Source organism: Sorghum bicolor, chromosome 9, assembly GCF_000003195.3.
Source record: "Sorghum bicolor cultivar BTx623 chromosome 9, Sorghum_bicolor_NCBIv3, whole genome shotgun sequence".
Lineage (NCBI taxonomy): Eukaryota > Viridiplantae > Streptophyta > Magnoliopsida > Poales > Poaceae > Sorghum > Sorghum bicolor.
This window is the reverse complement of record NC_012878.2, coordinates 52,078,179-52,094,030: the sequence shown is the minus strand read 5'-3', so window position 1 is coordinate 52,094,030 and position 15,852 is coordinate 52,078,179. Positions and strand designations below refer to the sequence as shown.

At 42.8% G+C, this 15,852-nt stretch overlaps 3 protein-coding genes across 3 annotated transcripts; 1 reads left to right on the top strand and 2 right to left on the bottom strand.

Annotated features, from left to right (window-relative positions):
* Positions 4,799 to 11,583, bottom strand: LOC8061774 (tRNA threonylcarbamoyladenosine dehydratase 2). The gene is made up of 8 exons (XM_002439881.2): positions 11,449 to 11,583; positions 8,189 to 8,356; positions 7,842 to 7,976; positions 7,595 to 7,726; positions 7,168 to 7,383; positions 6,852 to 6,976; positions 6,512 to 6,569; positions 4,799 to 6,392 (listed from the first exon to the last, which is right to left on the bottom strand). Exons 1-8 carry the CDS (start codon positions 11,581 to 11,583, stop codon positions 6,282 to 6,284), a joined length of 1,080 nt encoding a protein of 359 aa, XP_002439926.2. The 3' UTR covers positions 4,799 to 6,281.
* LOC8072553 (ras-related protein RABE1c) lies at positions 11,366 to 14,539 on the top strand. Its single transcript, XM_002441177.2, has 9 exons — positions 11,366 to 11,532; positions 11,632 to 11,765; positions 13,043 to 13,115; positions 13,219 to 13,319; positions 13,404 to 13,469; positions 13,563 to 13,660; positions 13,801 to 13,863; positions 13,970 to 14,062; positions 14,147 to 14,539. Exons 2-9 carry the CDS (start codon positions 11,693 to 11,695, stop codon positions 14,225 to 14,227), a joined length of 648 nt encoding a protein of 215 aa, XP_002441222.1. The 5' UTR covers positions 11,366 to 11,532; positions 11,632 to 11,692; the 3' UTR covers positions 14,228 to 14,539.
* Positions 14,688 to 15,472, bottom strand: LOC8072552 (zinc finger protein ZAT12). The gene has a single exon (XM_002439880.2). The coding sequence runs from the start codon at positions 15,395 to 15,397 to the stop codon at positions 14,768 to 14,770; it is 630 nt and encodes a 209-aa protein (XP_002439925.1). The 5' UTR covers positions 15,398 to 15,472; the 3' UTR covers positions 14,688 to 14,767.

Sequence of the window (15,852 nt, the reverse complement as noted above, 5' to 3'; positions counted from 1 at the left end):
GATGATGTCCAAACCGTCTAACAGGATTTACTAGAATGACTAGTACTGAAAGGGAAATTTTTTATGACAGACCTTTTGATGCCTATAAATGTCAGTTTTGTTATTAGTTTGTCGACTCATGCTGGTCTGTGTTGTTAAGGCCTTGTTCAGTTTCTAAAATTTTTCGGATTTCGACAGTGTAGCATTTTCGTTTTTATTTGACAAGCTTAAAAGATGATTTGTCTTGTGATTTACAGACAAACTGTGTAATTAGTTTTTATTTTTATATATATTTAATGCACCATGTATGTGCCATAATATTCGATGTGATGAGGAATCTTGAAAATTTTTGGGAACTAAACAAGGCCTAACTTGTTACGTTGGACTGCATTATGATTTTTTTGGGATACTTCTGTTAATATACCATGAGTGTATACCCTGTAGGCCTATAGGGCGTACCCTAATAGTTTGTGAAGTGCAACCCTTAGAATGATTTTGTCAATCAATATATACATATCTCTACCTTGATATATAGAACCGCGGGTGGGTGTGGGGGTCTGGCCTGCATTGGGTCTTATGTGGCACAACTCAAGATAGTATACTCCCTTTTGTCCAGGAAAGAATGCAATTATGGGATCTTGCTAATAAAAAAACTCTAGTTTGACCGAATTAGTAGTAAATAATATTAATATTTATGTCTCTAAATAAAATTTATGAAAATATATTCTATAATTAATTTAATGATACTTATTTTATATCATGAATGATAATAGTTTTTTTATACAAATTTAGCTAAAATCGAAACTGTGACTTCTTGAAAAGTAAGAATTGCACTCTATCTGTTTTTCTTTTAAAACATTATATATAAATATATGCAAGTGTGTTGGTGTTGGTGTATGTGTTTGATTGGACTAGGCTAGCATGTTGCATTTTGATAATATTGTACTCCCTCCATCTAGTTTAAGAGTCAAAGTATCTCAAATTGGATTACATTTATTTATGATTCTAAAGAAAATATTATTAGATTCTTCATTAATTATATTTTAATAATATATATATTTGATACTTTGATTCTTCAAAGTTGGAATGACAATTTGAAACTGAGGTAGTATTTGGTCGTTTGCATTGCGATGTATGTGATCACCTATAGTCTTCAATATTAAATCCATCACCTCCACCACCCAGGTCCACAGGGAGCAGTGCTCCATGGCTGCCTCCCTGTCAAGGCGTCCTCAATCTCTGCTTCTAGCTTCCTCGGAGCAGCTCCTCCCAATCTACCTCCAAATTGGCGTCGTGCATGCTGTGCATGTGTTTGCTAGAGCTCCACCGGCTCTAAATTCATCAAAAATGATTTAGATTCAGTTTTGCTAGCCACACACTTCCACAGCTCCACCGTAGATTGATACACCAAAACGGTGGATCTATCTCTAGATTCACTAGATTGGTGGAGCAGTTCAAAGGATATTCCACCAAATTTGAATTTAGTAGAGTTGAAGAATATTATCTACCATGCCACTCGTTATAAAGAAAAGGTTTGTTTTTTTCCTTTCGTGTCTTCTTTGTCGCTCCTTTTCTTCTCCCCGTTGTGTTCGTCCTCACCGGAGCTCGACCGGGCCAACATCGTGTTGGCCCTGCACCCCTGGCTTGCATGGTTGTTGCTGTGTTTTTTTATCACGGACAAAGAAGCACCCGGAAGGAAGAAGAGAAAAAGAGAGGATGAAGAGCTGACGTGTGGGGCCAGGTTGGCAGTTATTTAGACAGGTTGTGGAGTTGTACCAAACACTTAGGTGAATCTCAGATTTATAGTAGAGTTGCTCTGCGGTGGGTTCATGTGAGTTCTAGATTTAGATTTAATTTTTGCACGGGTGGAGCTCTACCAAATAGGTCTTAAATTGAACTTATCCCGCCTAGATCAGATTATCAACATTTAGACCTTGTTTGGTAGGTGTAGGATCTCCTCGAAGGTAAAGGAGGCCTAGAGGGAGGGAGGTATGTAGGCCTGTAAAAAATTAACTTGAAACTTTGTTAGAATAGAGGGCGACGCTGTCGGCCTTCAATTTATGAGTAGATGTTGATATTTGGTAACGCCATCAGGAAATGATCCGCAAACGCACAGATATCGGTGAGCACTTCGCCCGGGAGGTTATCCAGAGTATCGTATTTATATTTTTACCACTGGAAGAAAGCGTGCATCTGACTAAACAAATCTATTTCTACTACCCTTTAGGCTACAAAGAATGTTTCTCGATGTGAGCGATGTATAGAGAAGACTGCAACCGTAGTCTCGTTCTAACCTTGGTAAGGATGATCTACTGTTCTATTGGGGAGGCTCACGGAATCTAGACACCACAGAGGATGTTCAACCCGCACCTATAAACCCTACCCATCCTGCTAACGAGATGTGGAATGCAAAGGTAACTCGGAAATGTCACGTTCCTCGCTACTACCACGGTCCAGCTAGTCAGGGGATATCTATGAGTACCCTAGCCCAAACACCATGTTTACGCTAGCAATGATTACTCTAAACTCAACCGGAAGAGATTAAAGTAAACTCATAAACCAAAGAACAATAAAACAAGAATTTACTAGAATTTAGAAGTCGATTACTGAAGAATCCTAGGAGCAAGCCTCGGGTTAGGAGAACTTGATCCCGCAAGTACAACCTCGGAGTAAACACCGACAGGCCGGGCTTCCTCCGATCTACACCTCCACTCTATCTTTCTCAATCTAGTAGATCTAGTCTACTCTCACATTAGATGCTAAGCCCTAAGTCTATTTAGAGGAGAGGTTATCCTTCGAGGGCACCTCTCAACTCTATGATGAACTTGTTCTTCTCCAGGGGCCAGGGGTCTGCTTATATAGTCCCCTCAGGTGAATCTGGGCCATCGGATCAAACCGACATTGATTGAACGGTTATCCTTGATCCTTTAGGTCGGTGGAGCGTAATCCCCGAAGAGAGTCCTGATTGGACTCTGGGACAGGGCGGGCGCCCTAGGGGGGAGGGCGGGCGCCTTGCCCCCGAGCCCGTTCGCCTTCCCGTTCGTTCCCGTGGCTTCTGGAGTCTTCTAGATGACAGAAAATTGCGCGGCACGTTAATATCTCTATGTAAACCCGACGTGTGGGCCTTTCTTCCGTATTTCCTAATAACCCCCTGCAGAAATAGACAAACACCAAAACTCGTGGAATTCTGTCAGATAAAACCCTAAGTCTGGGTTTTGGTTGCATTTGGATCATTTTCTTTATTTATCTGATGATTATATTTGGTACTTAAGGACCGTCAACAGCAGACAATAATGAGATTTTGCATAAAGTAAACTGAAACTGCAAACCACACAATGCTGCAAAATCAACACAAGATTCAATTCGAAAACTGAATGCCATAGAAAACTCTCACCAGACTAGATCAAGTCTCCAAATCCTAGAAAGGGTCAATCACAAGAAATAATCTGCAATAGCACACAAGACCTAGTGATTTATCCCATGGTTCAGCTCATCATCAAGATTTGCCTATGTCCACGTTGTTGAGAAAGCCACCATAGTTTTAAGCTTGCCACAAAGGCTTGCCCTACCCTCGTCCTCAAGTCAAGAGAGTGAACTCTTGAAGTGAGAGGTAATTTCTTAGCTGCAAGAGTGAGGTTACAAACCTTCCTAGGCTGCCACACAAGAGGGCAAGCTCAAGGGCGACGTCTAGCCGGCTAGAAGCAAGCTCCAAGAGTAACAAACCCTAGAACCACTGGCCAAATGTGAACCAAATGCTCTTAGACTTTGGGAATCAGTGGATCTACTCTCCAATCGAGTTTTGCTGCCTTTTCTCTCAAGATTTGATGGTTGGAATGGAATCAAGGATTAGTTTGAGGGGTGAAGGTGCAACAATGGAGAGAGAGAGAGAGAGAGCTCTGGTCTGTCTGTCTGCGTGTTCCGTCGCGTGAGGGAGAAGATAACCGTTGTGAGACATATCTGGAAGTATAAGTACCGCATGGGTACCCCATGGGTCCTAACGGTCAGTAATGGGCGGCACTGCCCCCCTGGCCAAAACAGGTATTATGATAGGCTATTTTGCAGGATGCTTTGGCTATGAAAGAGGATGTTATTCTAGAAAGATGAGCATCTGGTTGCACAGTTGACTAACTGTTCTTGAGTTCCCCTTTATAATACGGCTTTTTCTAAACTCAATATTCAAAACAAGAGAAATATAAAACTTCCTTGAGTTGGGATTAGCTCACATTCACAATTTAGGTACCTGCAACCTATTCATCATCCTCAATATTTGATTTCCTGCTCATCATCTCGATAAATCTCACTAGTTATCTAATCTGATGGTTATTAACACCAAAACTCACATTAGGACTTGATTGCACTTACAGTAGGGCTCTTCTGCGGCTCCTCCTTTAGACCTTGTTTGGCAGGGCTCTTCTATGGCTCGTGCTCTTGCTATGGAGCTCTACAAAATGGTTTAGTTGGAGGAGCTGTTTGGGGCTATTTTCTAGTGAACTCAGAGTCACAATTTTCTAGTGAACTTAGAGTCACAAATTGTAATTCCTCCAAAGCAGCTCTGGCCCGTCTGGAGAAGTCTTTGTGGAGGACCTCCACCACCTCAATTTGAACTAGTTGCGTTAAAGAATTGATTTGGTGTGAGGCCTCTGAGCTGGTTGTGTTCAAGAATCAATTTGGGTTGAAGCCGAGGAGGCGGTGGAGGGCGAAGGGGAAGCCAATGGAGGCTTGGTATGTTGCTCGTCGTCATGCTCGATGTTGCAAGCGGAGCGGATTCGTTGGTTGATTAAGGGGGGGGGGGTGTTTGTGACTGCTCTATAAAATCCACCTTGGAGCAGTTCCATAAAAACCTGAAGTTTGTGGAGTACTTCTTTAGGTGCTCTCATAATTGCACCCTTTTTTCTTGAACAAAGCATGTGGAGCTTTTAACCATTTAGCTACAAAACATGGAGCGAAGCAGTCCCGAGCCTCTCCTACATACCTCCACCGTCTCCACCGTTATGGAGTGGAACTCTCTTCCATGTTCGCGAAGCCATAGAGGCAGCGGTCATTAGGAGTGTGGAGGTGATCGAGGGAACTCACCATATGGCTCCTGCTTGCTTGCGCAATCCTACACTTGCGGAAACTCCAATTTCTCATTTTGCGTATTATCATTTGTTTTCAAGGGACCAATACTCCAATAGTGATGGGTTGGGGGTAATCTCTCGTTTTGGTAGTGTTTTAGTTAGGAGTCATTTGGGAATGAGATGAGGGCAATCTCTCTTTTGGTAGCGTTTGGTTAGAGTCATATGTGATAGGTCATCCTATAGGGGAATATTCATCCATGCACCTAGGCATTTAGAAAATAAAACCTCGACATTGCTCCTTGCAATGTAACTATCTTAAGTTTAACAAAGTTTATATAAAGTAACTAGTATAGTGCCCGTGCTAACGCTACGGTTTTATTTAAAAAATACATATGAAAACAACCAATCATTTATTTATTCTGAGTATCTTACGGACCACATTCAAGTCCAAAGTTAATTCTATCAAATCTGAAGTACTTCATTGGATTGAATCAATAACATATTTCCCAAGGAACAGTTAATCTATTTATAGAGAACAATTAATCCTTCTAAAACAGGTCCAACATCCTATAAAATTATAGAGAACCATATATTTTTTTAAAATTCTTTTGCACCTTAACCATATAGGGGATTATATAAGCTCGAAACATACATAGTAGGTAATTTTAATTTATGGACTTACTCATTTAAGGATTTATCATAGCAGAACATGTTTATAAACGATATTCTTGGTGCTCTTGCCTGTGGAAGCAAACTGGAATATTACTTTTTGATTTATGGCAAAGATGCAATAAGATGCACAATTAGTTGACATAACAGTTCACCACATATAGCAAGACAGAAACATTCGGGTCTGAATTTCTACTTACCTACACAAAAATCAACTACAGGCAAGCATCTGACCCCATTCTAAATCACATACCTCCAAGAGGTAGATAGTATTGGAACTCCTCTTCTCAGTGGAATATCATTGGACACCTATATTGCACGCAAAAGCAAAACACGATTAATTTACATATAGATGGCTACAAGTGCACAACTCCGTGATAACAGAGAGCTGATGTTTCGGCTGCCACAAGAAGAAAAACTTTTGCACGTCGTTTTTACCATAGCATACCGATCAAGTACTCCCAAATATGAATCCCACCAAACTGAACGCTGATCCATTGTTCCAAGGCCACCACTGAATAGCAACCGTGAGAGTCCTCCAAGAGGCAAGATCATCAACCCTCGCTACTCGTTGAGTCATAAGGCAAACTCCATCTCAGCTCGTTTCAGGACACGTGAAACCATAGAGTAGAATTCAGGTTCTTCTTCTTTTATTCGGTCGAGTGTGGTGGATTCATGGGCATCAGCCTGCATAAATAGGAGAAGGTGAACCAATGGACAGGAAAAGCCCGCCAGTCATTTCATCTGCAACATATGCCATCTTGGAATTCAACTTCAATGTTCCATGAGTATTCGTGACTTGTTACCTCACTAAACTTGAGAAGTATTAAGTTTGAGATGCCAGCAGCCTTTGATTTGTCCCACCTATAACAAAGTAATTACAGGAATTAATGTCAAAAAAAATCTCATCGAAATTTGAGACATTACCAATGCCAAGCCACTTCAGAGTTACAAGCTAACATAGCTAATTATCCAGATTATAATTCATATTGCACAACTTAAAAGATGACAGTCACCCTACGCTAGAGATAATGCAAGTTGGATTTTGCTTTTGCTCTACCAAATCAGATATGATGGGAACTTAGGTAGTGCCACAAAAGGCACGATGATCTCAAGCCACACTATCAGTTAGAGAAGGAAGCATACCGAACAAGCATTAGTTCATTGACAGATCTCCACATTTTCCGACCAGTGTCCTTCTGACTTTGGTCTCTAGCACTTCGACCACGCCACAATTCTTTGACAATGTACATTACCTCTTCAGAATCTACCTTTAGATTGTAAAAGAGAATGTTACAAACGTAGACGTACAAAAGGATATCAAAACAAGTGAAGGTGAATAATCCCTTTTCCACATGTGCTGGTCACCATCAACATAAATAAATAACACCTCAACTACATAATGCTCGAAGAAAATATCTTATTTCCAGGATATGACATTACATAGCAAGAAACATAGTACCAGAACTTGCTCGGCTGTCCCATACATCCGCTCCTCATGCTCAATAAGACGCTGATGAAGTATACGGTAATGATCCAAATCCAGGTTAACAACTGGTTCAGTTTGAAAATCTAATCCAGCAAGCTGAGTAATCACATAGGAGGCCATAACTTGACCAAATATTGCAGGGATGGTTCCCAGTACTGGTATAATGCGAACCCTAAATCCTAGGACAATCTGTGGAATAATGCATAGCATGTTGTCAATAGTTATGTACACACACATCATGCACTCCTATAATATACAAGCAAATGGGTGTTCTAGAGGAATTTAATTAACTCTTTGTAACAAATATTTCTTGTTCAAAAAATCACAAGGAAAAAAGGTCTCAAGAAATGGAACAAGCATGTAGCAGGAGGGTGGTAATACAAGTCCTAGGGGAGCTCACCTGGTAATCTGATGGAGTTTCCTCTTCTTTTGAAGCCTGAAAAGGAAGCAACTTTGCCTTTGGCTTTTCCAATGAAAAAACTACTGGTATTCCACCCTCAATTCCATGTTCTTTCTTGAGCCTGTACCTCACCTAAAAGTAGCAATCACAACATCCCATTTGCAGCACATCTTGACATGTCAGTTAGCTAACGAATGAAATGGCAGCTTACAGTGGGACAGAGTTTTGGAAGAAGTATCAAACTAACCGATCGAGAGAGGGGATCATTGCTTGATTCTCTCAAATCTGCAACACGAATTCTGGTGGGATCAGCTCGAGCCCCAGCCCCCATTGCAGAAAGTACCTTCAAACCTCTGCGCACGCAAGCTGCAAGGAGTGCCACCTAAGGGGCAAGGATATTTGAACGGCTACAAAAAATGAAGACAAACATTGACAAGCATACAAATGATATATTCGTAACTAATGTTCAATGAAGCCATTCGGGCTAAAAAAACAGGTTTCAACTGTCTGTGCAGGGTGGCTTTGTGTACCTTAATCATCAGATACAGAGGTAAGGGAAATTTGAGTTTACCTGTCCGCGTTCCGGCGTCGTGCCCTGGCCGCGCTCCGGCGTCGCGTCCCGGCTGCCCCGGCGAGCCCCTGACCGCTCGTCCCGGCCACCCCGGCGAGCCTCGACCGCGCGCCCCGGCCGCCCCGGCAAGCCCTGGCCACGCACCGCGGCGAGCTCTGGCCGCCTACCCGCCCTGACACATGTAGGTCATCCTGGAAGAAAAAATAAAAAAAATATGCAAATGTAGGTGTCTGGGCTCGAACCCGCGACGTGGCTTGTGAAGGCGCAGGCTCGCGTGCGCGTGAGAGAGGAGAGTTGGAAGCGGCTTCTAACATCTTAATCTGAGACGTCCGATTCATTGGGCGTGTATTAACAGCCGTTGATTTTGAAGTAGGGAGGTGACTTGAAGAAGATTTCAATTATAGTAGAGATATTAATATATATGACTTTAATAGATGTATTATGTAAATATGTTCATGATGAATGTAATGGTATCTATTTAGTATGATAAATATTAGTATTTTTTTATATAAAATTTAAGAATATTTGTATAATGGTTGGAGAGGCGATGAGAAACGATTGATGTGTCCATAGTCTGAGAACCCAAAACATGAAAAGCATTGAGAGGCGATGGTAGCAAGGCGATGGGAGGCGGTAGGTGTGTCTATGGTCGGTGGGCCATAGACGTCACATCACCTCCCATCGCCTCCGAAATTAAGAAGATTAGGATCCTAAATAGAGGAATGATAATTTTTTTCATATTTCTTTTTTAATGAAGGGTAAAAGGTTAAATTCATAATTGTAAAAATGATATTTTGAGTAGCATAGTGAGGGTATATGATTCAAGTACTATAGTTAGTTAGATAAAAATCTTCTTTTAAGTTTTTTAAAATCTTCTTAGGGTTCCACTCGTCGGCGTCTACCAGTGCGTGTTACACGGAGCTGTCGCCACCGATAATAGGGGTTGGGGTTTGAGAGAACATTGTACAATGACGTTATTATCTTTTCACGAATTAAATTAAGAAAAACAGTATTTAGCAGAGGCAATGGGAGGCAATTAGAAACGATTCCAACCATTATAAAAGGTCTCAAAATTTAATCAAAATCAAACATAGCACTATTTTTGATTTAGATCTTTTTTTCAAGACGAAGAGAGTATTAACCGTACTAGACAACGACATATGCAATCACATATGGGAACTTTTTCTCGAGAAGATCAGTTGGTGCAGGATAACAATTTTAGTATCCGCCGATTAAATTCGGTTAGGGTGTTTAGTTGGAGATGTTAAATTTAATAGGTATGATAACTCTTTCATTTTATTTAATAATTAGTATTCAATTATGGACTAATTATATTTAAAAGATTTGTCTCGCAAATTACTCTCTAACTGTATTTTTAGTTTCGTAAATAGTCTATATTTAGTATTTCATGCATCTGTGTAAACATTCGATATTTAGTATTTCATATATATGTTGAAATATTTGATGTGAGGAGGCCTTAGGTTTAAAGAGTACTAGACATATGCAGAGTGTTTGACATTCTTCAGGAGGCCAAATACTACGTTGTTTTGCACTACAGCCTACAGACGATATATAGAACAAAAACAACGCATTCATGTTATTTTTTTAGCAAATCATGGTTGCGAAAAGGTGCTGGTCTTGGCTGGACAGCACCAACCGATTTGTAGCCGCGATCGAGCTCCATGTGCGCGCTGTTTAGGCCTGCATGTGATTGCTTAGCAATTCCTTGCTTGGTAGTTACCTCGTCTGCCGATCGGCGCAGTGCGTTCCATTAGAATCCTGGCGGTAAACATTAGGCCTTGTTTAGTTCGTAAAAATTTTTAAGATTTCCTGTCATATCGAATCTTTGGTCGTATGCATGGAGCATTAAATATAGACGAAAATAAAAACTAATTGTACAGTTTACCTATAATTTGTGAGATGAATCTTTTGAGTCTAGCTACTCCGTGATTGGACAATGTTTGTCAAATAAAAACGAAATGCTACAGTACCAAAAACAAAAAAAATTTCGAACTAAACAAGGCCTTAGTACGCATGAAAAATGGCATCACGTTACCGTGTCCCGGCGTTGCTTTCCGATCTGGTTACGTCTTTCGCGTGCTGTAACTGCGTTTTCAAATCAAAGGGAGAGACGCATGAAGGCTGCGTGACGACGACACGATTGGCATTGCGGAGGAAGCTGAAAGCTCGAAAGCACACCACACCCTCGCTCAATCTACCGCTTTTCGCTTGTCCCTTTCTTTCATACGAAACATTGTCGCATAGGACGACTACTATGTTAACATGATCGTTATTTCTTCAAGAATAAAAGGATGATTGTTGTTTATACATTCCTACAAAGAGTACTATTCTCACTTTTCTAGAAATCAAATATTCTCAACTTTGTTCAAATATAACACTATTCGCTTAAACTTATCTGACGAATCTGTCAGTCATTAAACAATATTTTTCTCTCACAACAAATTAGCGAATAATGCTTTCAGTTATGACTTTTCAAACATGTGCATAGTAAGTTCCACTAGATTAGATTAATTGTTGAATATATTTTAATAATAGAAACTTATTTGGAGATACCAATATCTTAAATATTTTTACTATAACTATAGTCAAACTTTTAAAAAATTAGCCAACATAAAATTCTATGTGACACTCTTTTTAGGATGGAGAGAGTAATAGTCAAACTTATACCTATGGCAAAATAGTCACTACTTCCGATTAAATATATAAATTACTAACAAATAGAGTAAAAAGTTAGGAGTACATATTGCTATGTTTTATACTGCACAAAAGCTTTTTTATATTGAATCTAGTAAGGCTAATCTTGAGATCTCAATCTATATAACTTTTATTGTAGTCCAATGTCAACAAAATTAGATGGACTTACATTTATGATTAGAACAAGTACTAATGTACTATATCTTTCATCATACTAGTAATCTTTTAAACCTGTACCATGCACGCGGCACTCCAAACATCGAACTGGAAGTCGTCTCCTCATTTCCCATAGCACGTACTAGCCGAAAATTGCAATTGTGGCCGGCATCTCCATTAGCGCAGAATAGCATCCGGTGTCAGACTGTCAGGCTTAAGCTCACCGGTCGGTGGCTTAAGCAGCACCTGCACCGCAAGTAACCCAACCCATGTCTTCCAATGCAAGTGACTGACCCCGTGACCCGACCCATCATCATATCATAACATAACACACGCTCGGCTCATGCGCCCGGCGAATCAAACCCCCACCCCAGTCGATTTGGCGATTTGTTACCCCCCCCCGAAAAATTGCCGTCTCCTCGTCTCGCTCCCCTCCCTGCGCAGACCCCAGATCCGGCACCGCCCGCTCCTCGATCCCCGCACCCCACGCCCGCAGGTGAGCGCGCTGCACCGATCCGCCCGCGCGCTCCGCCCCGCTCGCCGCCATTCCTGCCTTCCGTTTCGCTCACGACGCGTGCGTGCGTTCTCTCTGCAGGCCGGGACCGGTGGGGGCGCGCGCCGGGTTGTAGGAGGAGGAGGAGGAGAGGAAGGGCGGCATGGCGGCGCCGCCGGCGAGGGCCCGGGCCGACTACGACTACCTTATCAAGCTGCTCCTCATTGGGGATAGCGGTGGGTGCTGCTAGATCTCTCTGTCTCAGTGAATAAACGGGTCTATAGGGGGCGTACTCCCTAGGCGCGCGCGCGTTCGTGGGATCGGAGTTGGATTCGGGCATACGATCTTGCTCCTGTTGCCTGTGGTCGTGTTCGCTCGATTGATCCGTCCTTCGTCTGGGGTAGAGACTAGAGAGTGGTTGAGATGTTGCTTGCTGGTTCCTCAATCCTTTGTGCTATCTACCTAACGTACCGTACGTTAATCAGTAGGCATCTGGCGCATTAGTCGGAGATGCAAAATTGGGCACTAGTGAGAAGGATGGATTATGCTTTACTGTGAGTTTTGAACATTCACTCGTTAAATTGCTGTGGGTGTGTTTTTTTTCCCTCCACTTCCTTGATGAGCATTCATTCGTGGGAACTCTTTGGTTAAAGGAAGATGCGCACTGGAAATAGTCCAATTTGTGGAAATGTCCTTTCAAGGCTCCATGTTCTGCAGATTAAGTTTGTAGACTGGTTCAAAGGTTGACATGTTGAACTGATACTTCCTGGTTAAGCGATTATTTGTTTTACCAGTTCTTTTATTGAGCAGAGAGACTAGAATATTCACTTCAAACTGCACCCACTTTAGGGGGTTTAGACAATGTAGAATTATTTATTGTGATGTTGCTTGCTGTTCTATCTTCTATAATTATTTGCCTGTTAGTGTGTGTACCATGTAACCATGAAACTTATGAAACACGCTGTGAGTTTTTGCGGGGCAGATAACTTGTAAAAGTGGCAGCTGCTGGACGTTAGATGGAGCAGTGAACTCTGTTGAACGAATATTCCTGGGTTGGAGAAACTGCCTCTACGGAATTTAACTAAGCCTTAGCCAGGAAATATGCCTCAAGTAAATAAGAGCATTGTCTTGTTCTCTCTATTTTATTTTTTATTATCTATATTTCCATCTTTCCTGGACATCCTTACTGCTGAGAGCCTGAGACTAACAGTGTTCTCGGCACACAATGGTGATTGGTTCCATTGTCATACATGTCTGTATGCATAGGTTTTGAGCTTATCTAGTATTTGATTGAAGTTTGTTGATTCCTGGCATAACCTGGGTATTGTACTTATTCATGAGTCTTTGTCCAGTTCCTGTATTGTGATAACATGCAAAGTGTAGGTCTTGATAGCTATGGTACAAGGTTGTGTTTTTGACTGAATTGTTAATGCATAAACTAGTGGCATGTTCATCAGTAGAGTTTTTTATTGCGTCAATTGCATGATCTCTTTTACTCCTTATCTATGTTCAGGTGTTGGCAAGAGTTGCCTTCTGTTGCGGTTCTCTGATGGTTCCTTCACTACAAGCTTTATTACCACAATTGGGTAGGTCCCTTTGTTGAAACTGCTCATCATGCTTTCTTACATCAAATGGGAATTCAGCATTCGTTATTTACTCCACAATGATTTTGTACCTGTTACTGTGCAGTATTGACTTTAAGATACGAACAATAGAATTGGATGGCAAGCGTATAAAGCTACAGATTTGGGATACAGCGGGCCAAGAACGCTTCCGGACTATTACCACTGGTATGATGTTTTGTTTCATTTCTGATTGACACTTCGAAACTATATGGTGACCCTTCTGATCCAATGGACTTTATTTTACCTCAGCGTACTACCGAGGAGCTATGGGCATTTTGCTGGTTTATGATGTCACCGATGAATCTTCTTTCAACAGTAAACTCTTCTTAATCATATACTCCAATTCCTTAATGCTTCCATTTTAAACGATTTTACCATTTATTCGCAATTGGTTCATCTAAAATACAGACATCCGAAACTGGATTCGGAACATTGAACAACATGCCTCTGATAATGTCAACAAAATCTTGGTTGGCAACAAGGCCGATATGGATGAAAGCAAGAGGGTACATGCCTGAACTCATTGTTCTCCTTAAATGTTTGACTGTTTCCGTTCTGTATTACTTGTTTGAAATCAGTAGTTAGATGCTTATTTTTCCCCCTTCAATTAGATAAATAATAAATCCTACTTCTACTATTGCTTCAGGCCGTACCTACTGCAAAAGGACAAGCACTTGCTGATGAGTATGGGATCAAGTTTTTTGAAACGGTATGTTGCTTTCAGACTTGAGATACCTTCAGTGAGCAGTTTTTATTATTATTAAAAGAACAGAGTTTGCAGTTGTTTTAATCTCACAGATTTCTGTGTCTTTCAGAGTGCCAAGACAAACCTGAATGTGGAGCAAGTGTTTTTCTCCATCGCACGTGACATCAAGCAGAGGCTTGCAGAGACTGATTCAAAGCCAGAGGTACAAATAACTGCGCTTAGTTATGCTTGACATTGCATCATTCATCGTGTTCAGTGTTCTGAGCAATATATCTTTGCACTGTAGGACAAGGCAATCAAAATTAACAAGCCAGACCAGGGTTCCGAGGCACCAGCTGCCCAGCGATCTGCCTGCTGCGGCTCATAAGCAGATGCGAGATGGCCATAATGATTGGTTATTTGACATTATTTATTTCCCGCTTGGCTGTTATAGGAAGAATTTGAAGAAGCCACTTATGATATACTGATGTGGTTGTACTCGTGTTTGCTTCCATTCTTTGAAGCAACCACCTCCTGCTGTTGACGTAGCTGTTGCTATTGCTGGGAGCTATTGCACTCTGGATTTGGATCCGTTGGAAAAACCTCTCCCCTCCCTACAGTGTGTAATGAATGAAATCCATGTCGTTGGGATTGCATCTTATCGATCAATGCATCGAATAACGTGTCACTCTGGTGTGAATTGTTGTGTGCTTTGTTATGTAGTCGTTCTATCAGGTGTCTTTTATACCAGGAATGTCTATCCACGGAAAGTCTGAATCTTCGATTTAGAAAAAAAAAAGAGGAAAACGTATCTGGAAATGAGACCGGCGCATGTCGTAATGTTCGAAAAAAATCTAATAAACTTATACAGTTGTATATATACTATAATAATAATAAATAGACGTGTGCTACTATAAGGCAGAGCTTGTCAAAGAGGAGGGCAGTCCAATATCAGCGATTTCCGTGCGTCATGCGCCGTGTTGCCGAGCACAGCGTTATTCCGGCACCTGACGCAGTTCTCCGACGGCGCCAGGCTCAAGTCCAAACAGATTCCACCGGCACAGCCAGCGGCAGCGCCAACGTCGGCTTCCTCAACCGACGTCGCGTTCGCGTCCCCAGAGCGGAGTTCATCACATCCGGAGACGGCTGCGGCAGTCCGGTGCCGACGCATGTGCCCGCCCAGCGCCTGGCCGACCGCGAACTCGAGCCCGCAGATGGGGCAGCCGTGTAGCCTCGGCGCGCACTCGCCGTTGTGCGGCGGCTCGTCCAGCCTCGTCCGGCGTAGCCCCGGTTCGCTGCCGTAGGGGTAGGGGCAGTAGTAGGGCTTGGGGCGCCTGTGGCTGGCGCGGTGCCCGCCCAGCGCCTGGAACGTCGGGAACCTCCTGCCGCACGTCTTGCACTCGAACACGCGCCCGCGCCCGCGCCCGCGCCCGCGCGCGCCGAGCTCCGCCGTCGTCGTCGCGCCGCCTTGTTGTTGTTGTTGTTGTTGTTGTTGCCGCCGCGAGAGCAGCATGAGAACGCTGGCCGCGTCCACGCCCACGCCGGCGGTCTCCGCCATCTCCTCGCCGGTCTACTGCACGGCTTGCTGGCTGTGTGCTCCGAGCTAGTAGTACTCGATGGTGCAATGCGAATGCGATGCTGCCCGATATATGAGAGCCATGCGACGTTGGCGACTATATATAGCGCGACGTGCGGGTAGGTTTACTCGAGTATTAGTAGTGGGAATTGACTCGAGAGTGTAAAAAGTTTCTAGATGTCGGTATGCTTTTCCACGCTGCCGTTTGAAGGGCTTAAATTGGGCTCAGTAAGAAACGCACACGTAGACGATCGAGCGCAAGCAAAAGCACCACCGAGCAGCTGCCTTAATTAATGAATGCGAGCTGGCGTGCGAGCGTCGTCGGCCGCCGTTGGATCGCCCAGGTCTCGCATCCGCGCGCTGGAGCGAGCGAGCGAGCTGGCGTCGTGCTCGTCGTGCTAGCCCGTGCCGCGTCCGGCCGGTGGTTCGGCGTTTCA

Coding starts and splice junctions, on each gene's coding strand:
- LOC8072553 (XM_002441177.2), top strand. CDS start 11,693: ATGGCGGCGCCGCCGGCGAGGGCCCGGGCCGACTACGACTACCTTATC. Junction 13,661..13,800: donor ATATGGATGAAAGCAAGAGG/GTACATGCCTGA, acceptor CTATTGCTTCAG/GCCGTACCTACTGCAAAAGG. Junction 13,864..13,969: donor GGATCAAGTTTTTTGAAACG/GTATGTTGCTTT, acceptor TGTGTCTTTCAG/AGTGCCAAGACAAACCTGAA.
- LOC8061774 (XM_002439881.2), bottom strand. CDS start 11,583: ATGGCGGCGAGCGGGGCGGAGCGCGCGGGCGGATCGGTGCAGCGCGCT. Junction 8,357..11,448: donor GGGAGCGAGACGAGGAGACG/GCAATTTTTCGG, acceptor TTTTTCTTCCAG/GATGACCTACATGTGTCAGG. Junction 7,384..7,594: donor AAACTCCATCAGATTACCAG/GTGAGCTCCCCT, acceptor ATTATTCCACAG/ATTGTCCTAGGATTTAGGGT.
- LOC8072552 (XM_002439880.2), bottom strand. CDS start 15,397: ATGGCGGAGACCGCCGGCGTGGGCGTGGACGCGGCCAGCGTTCTCATG.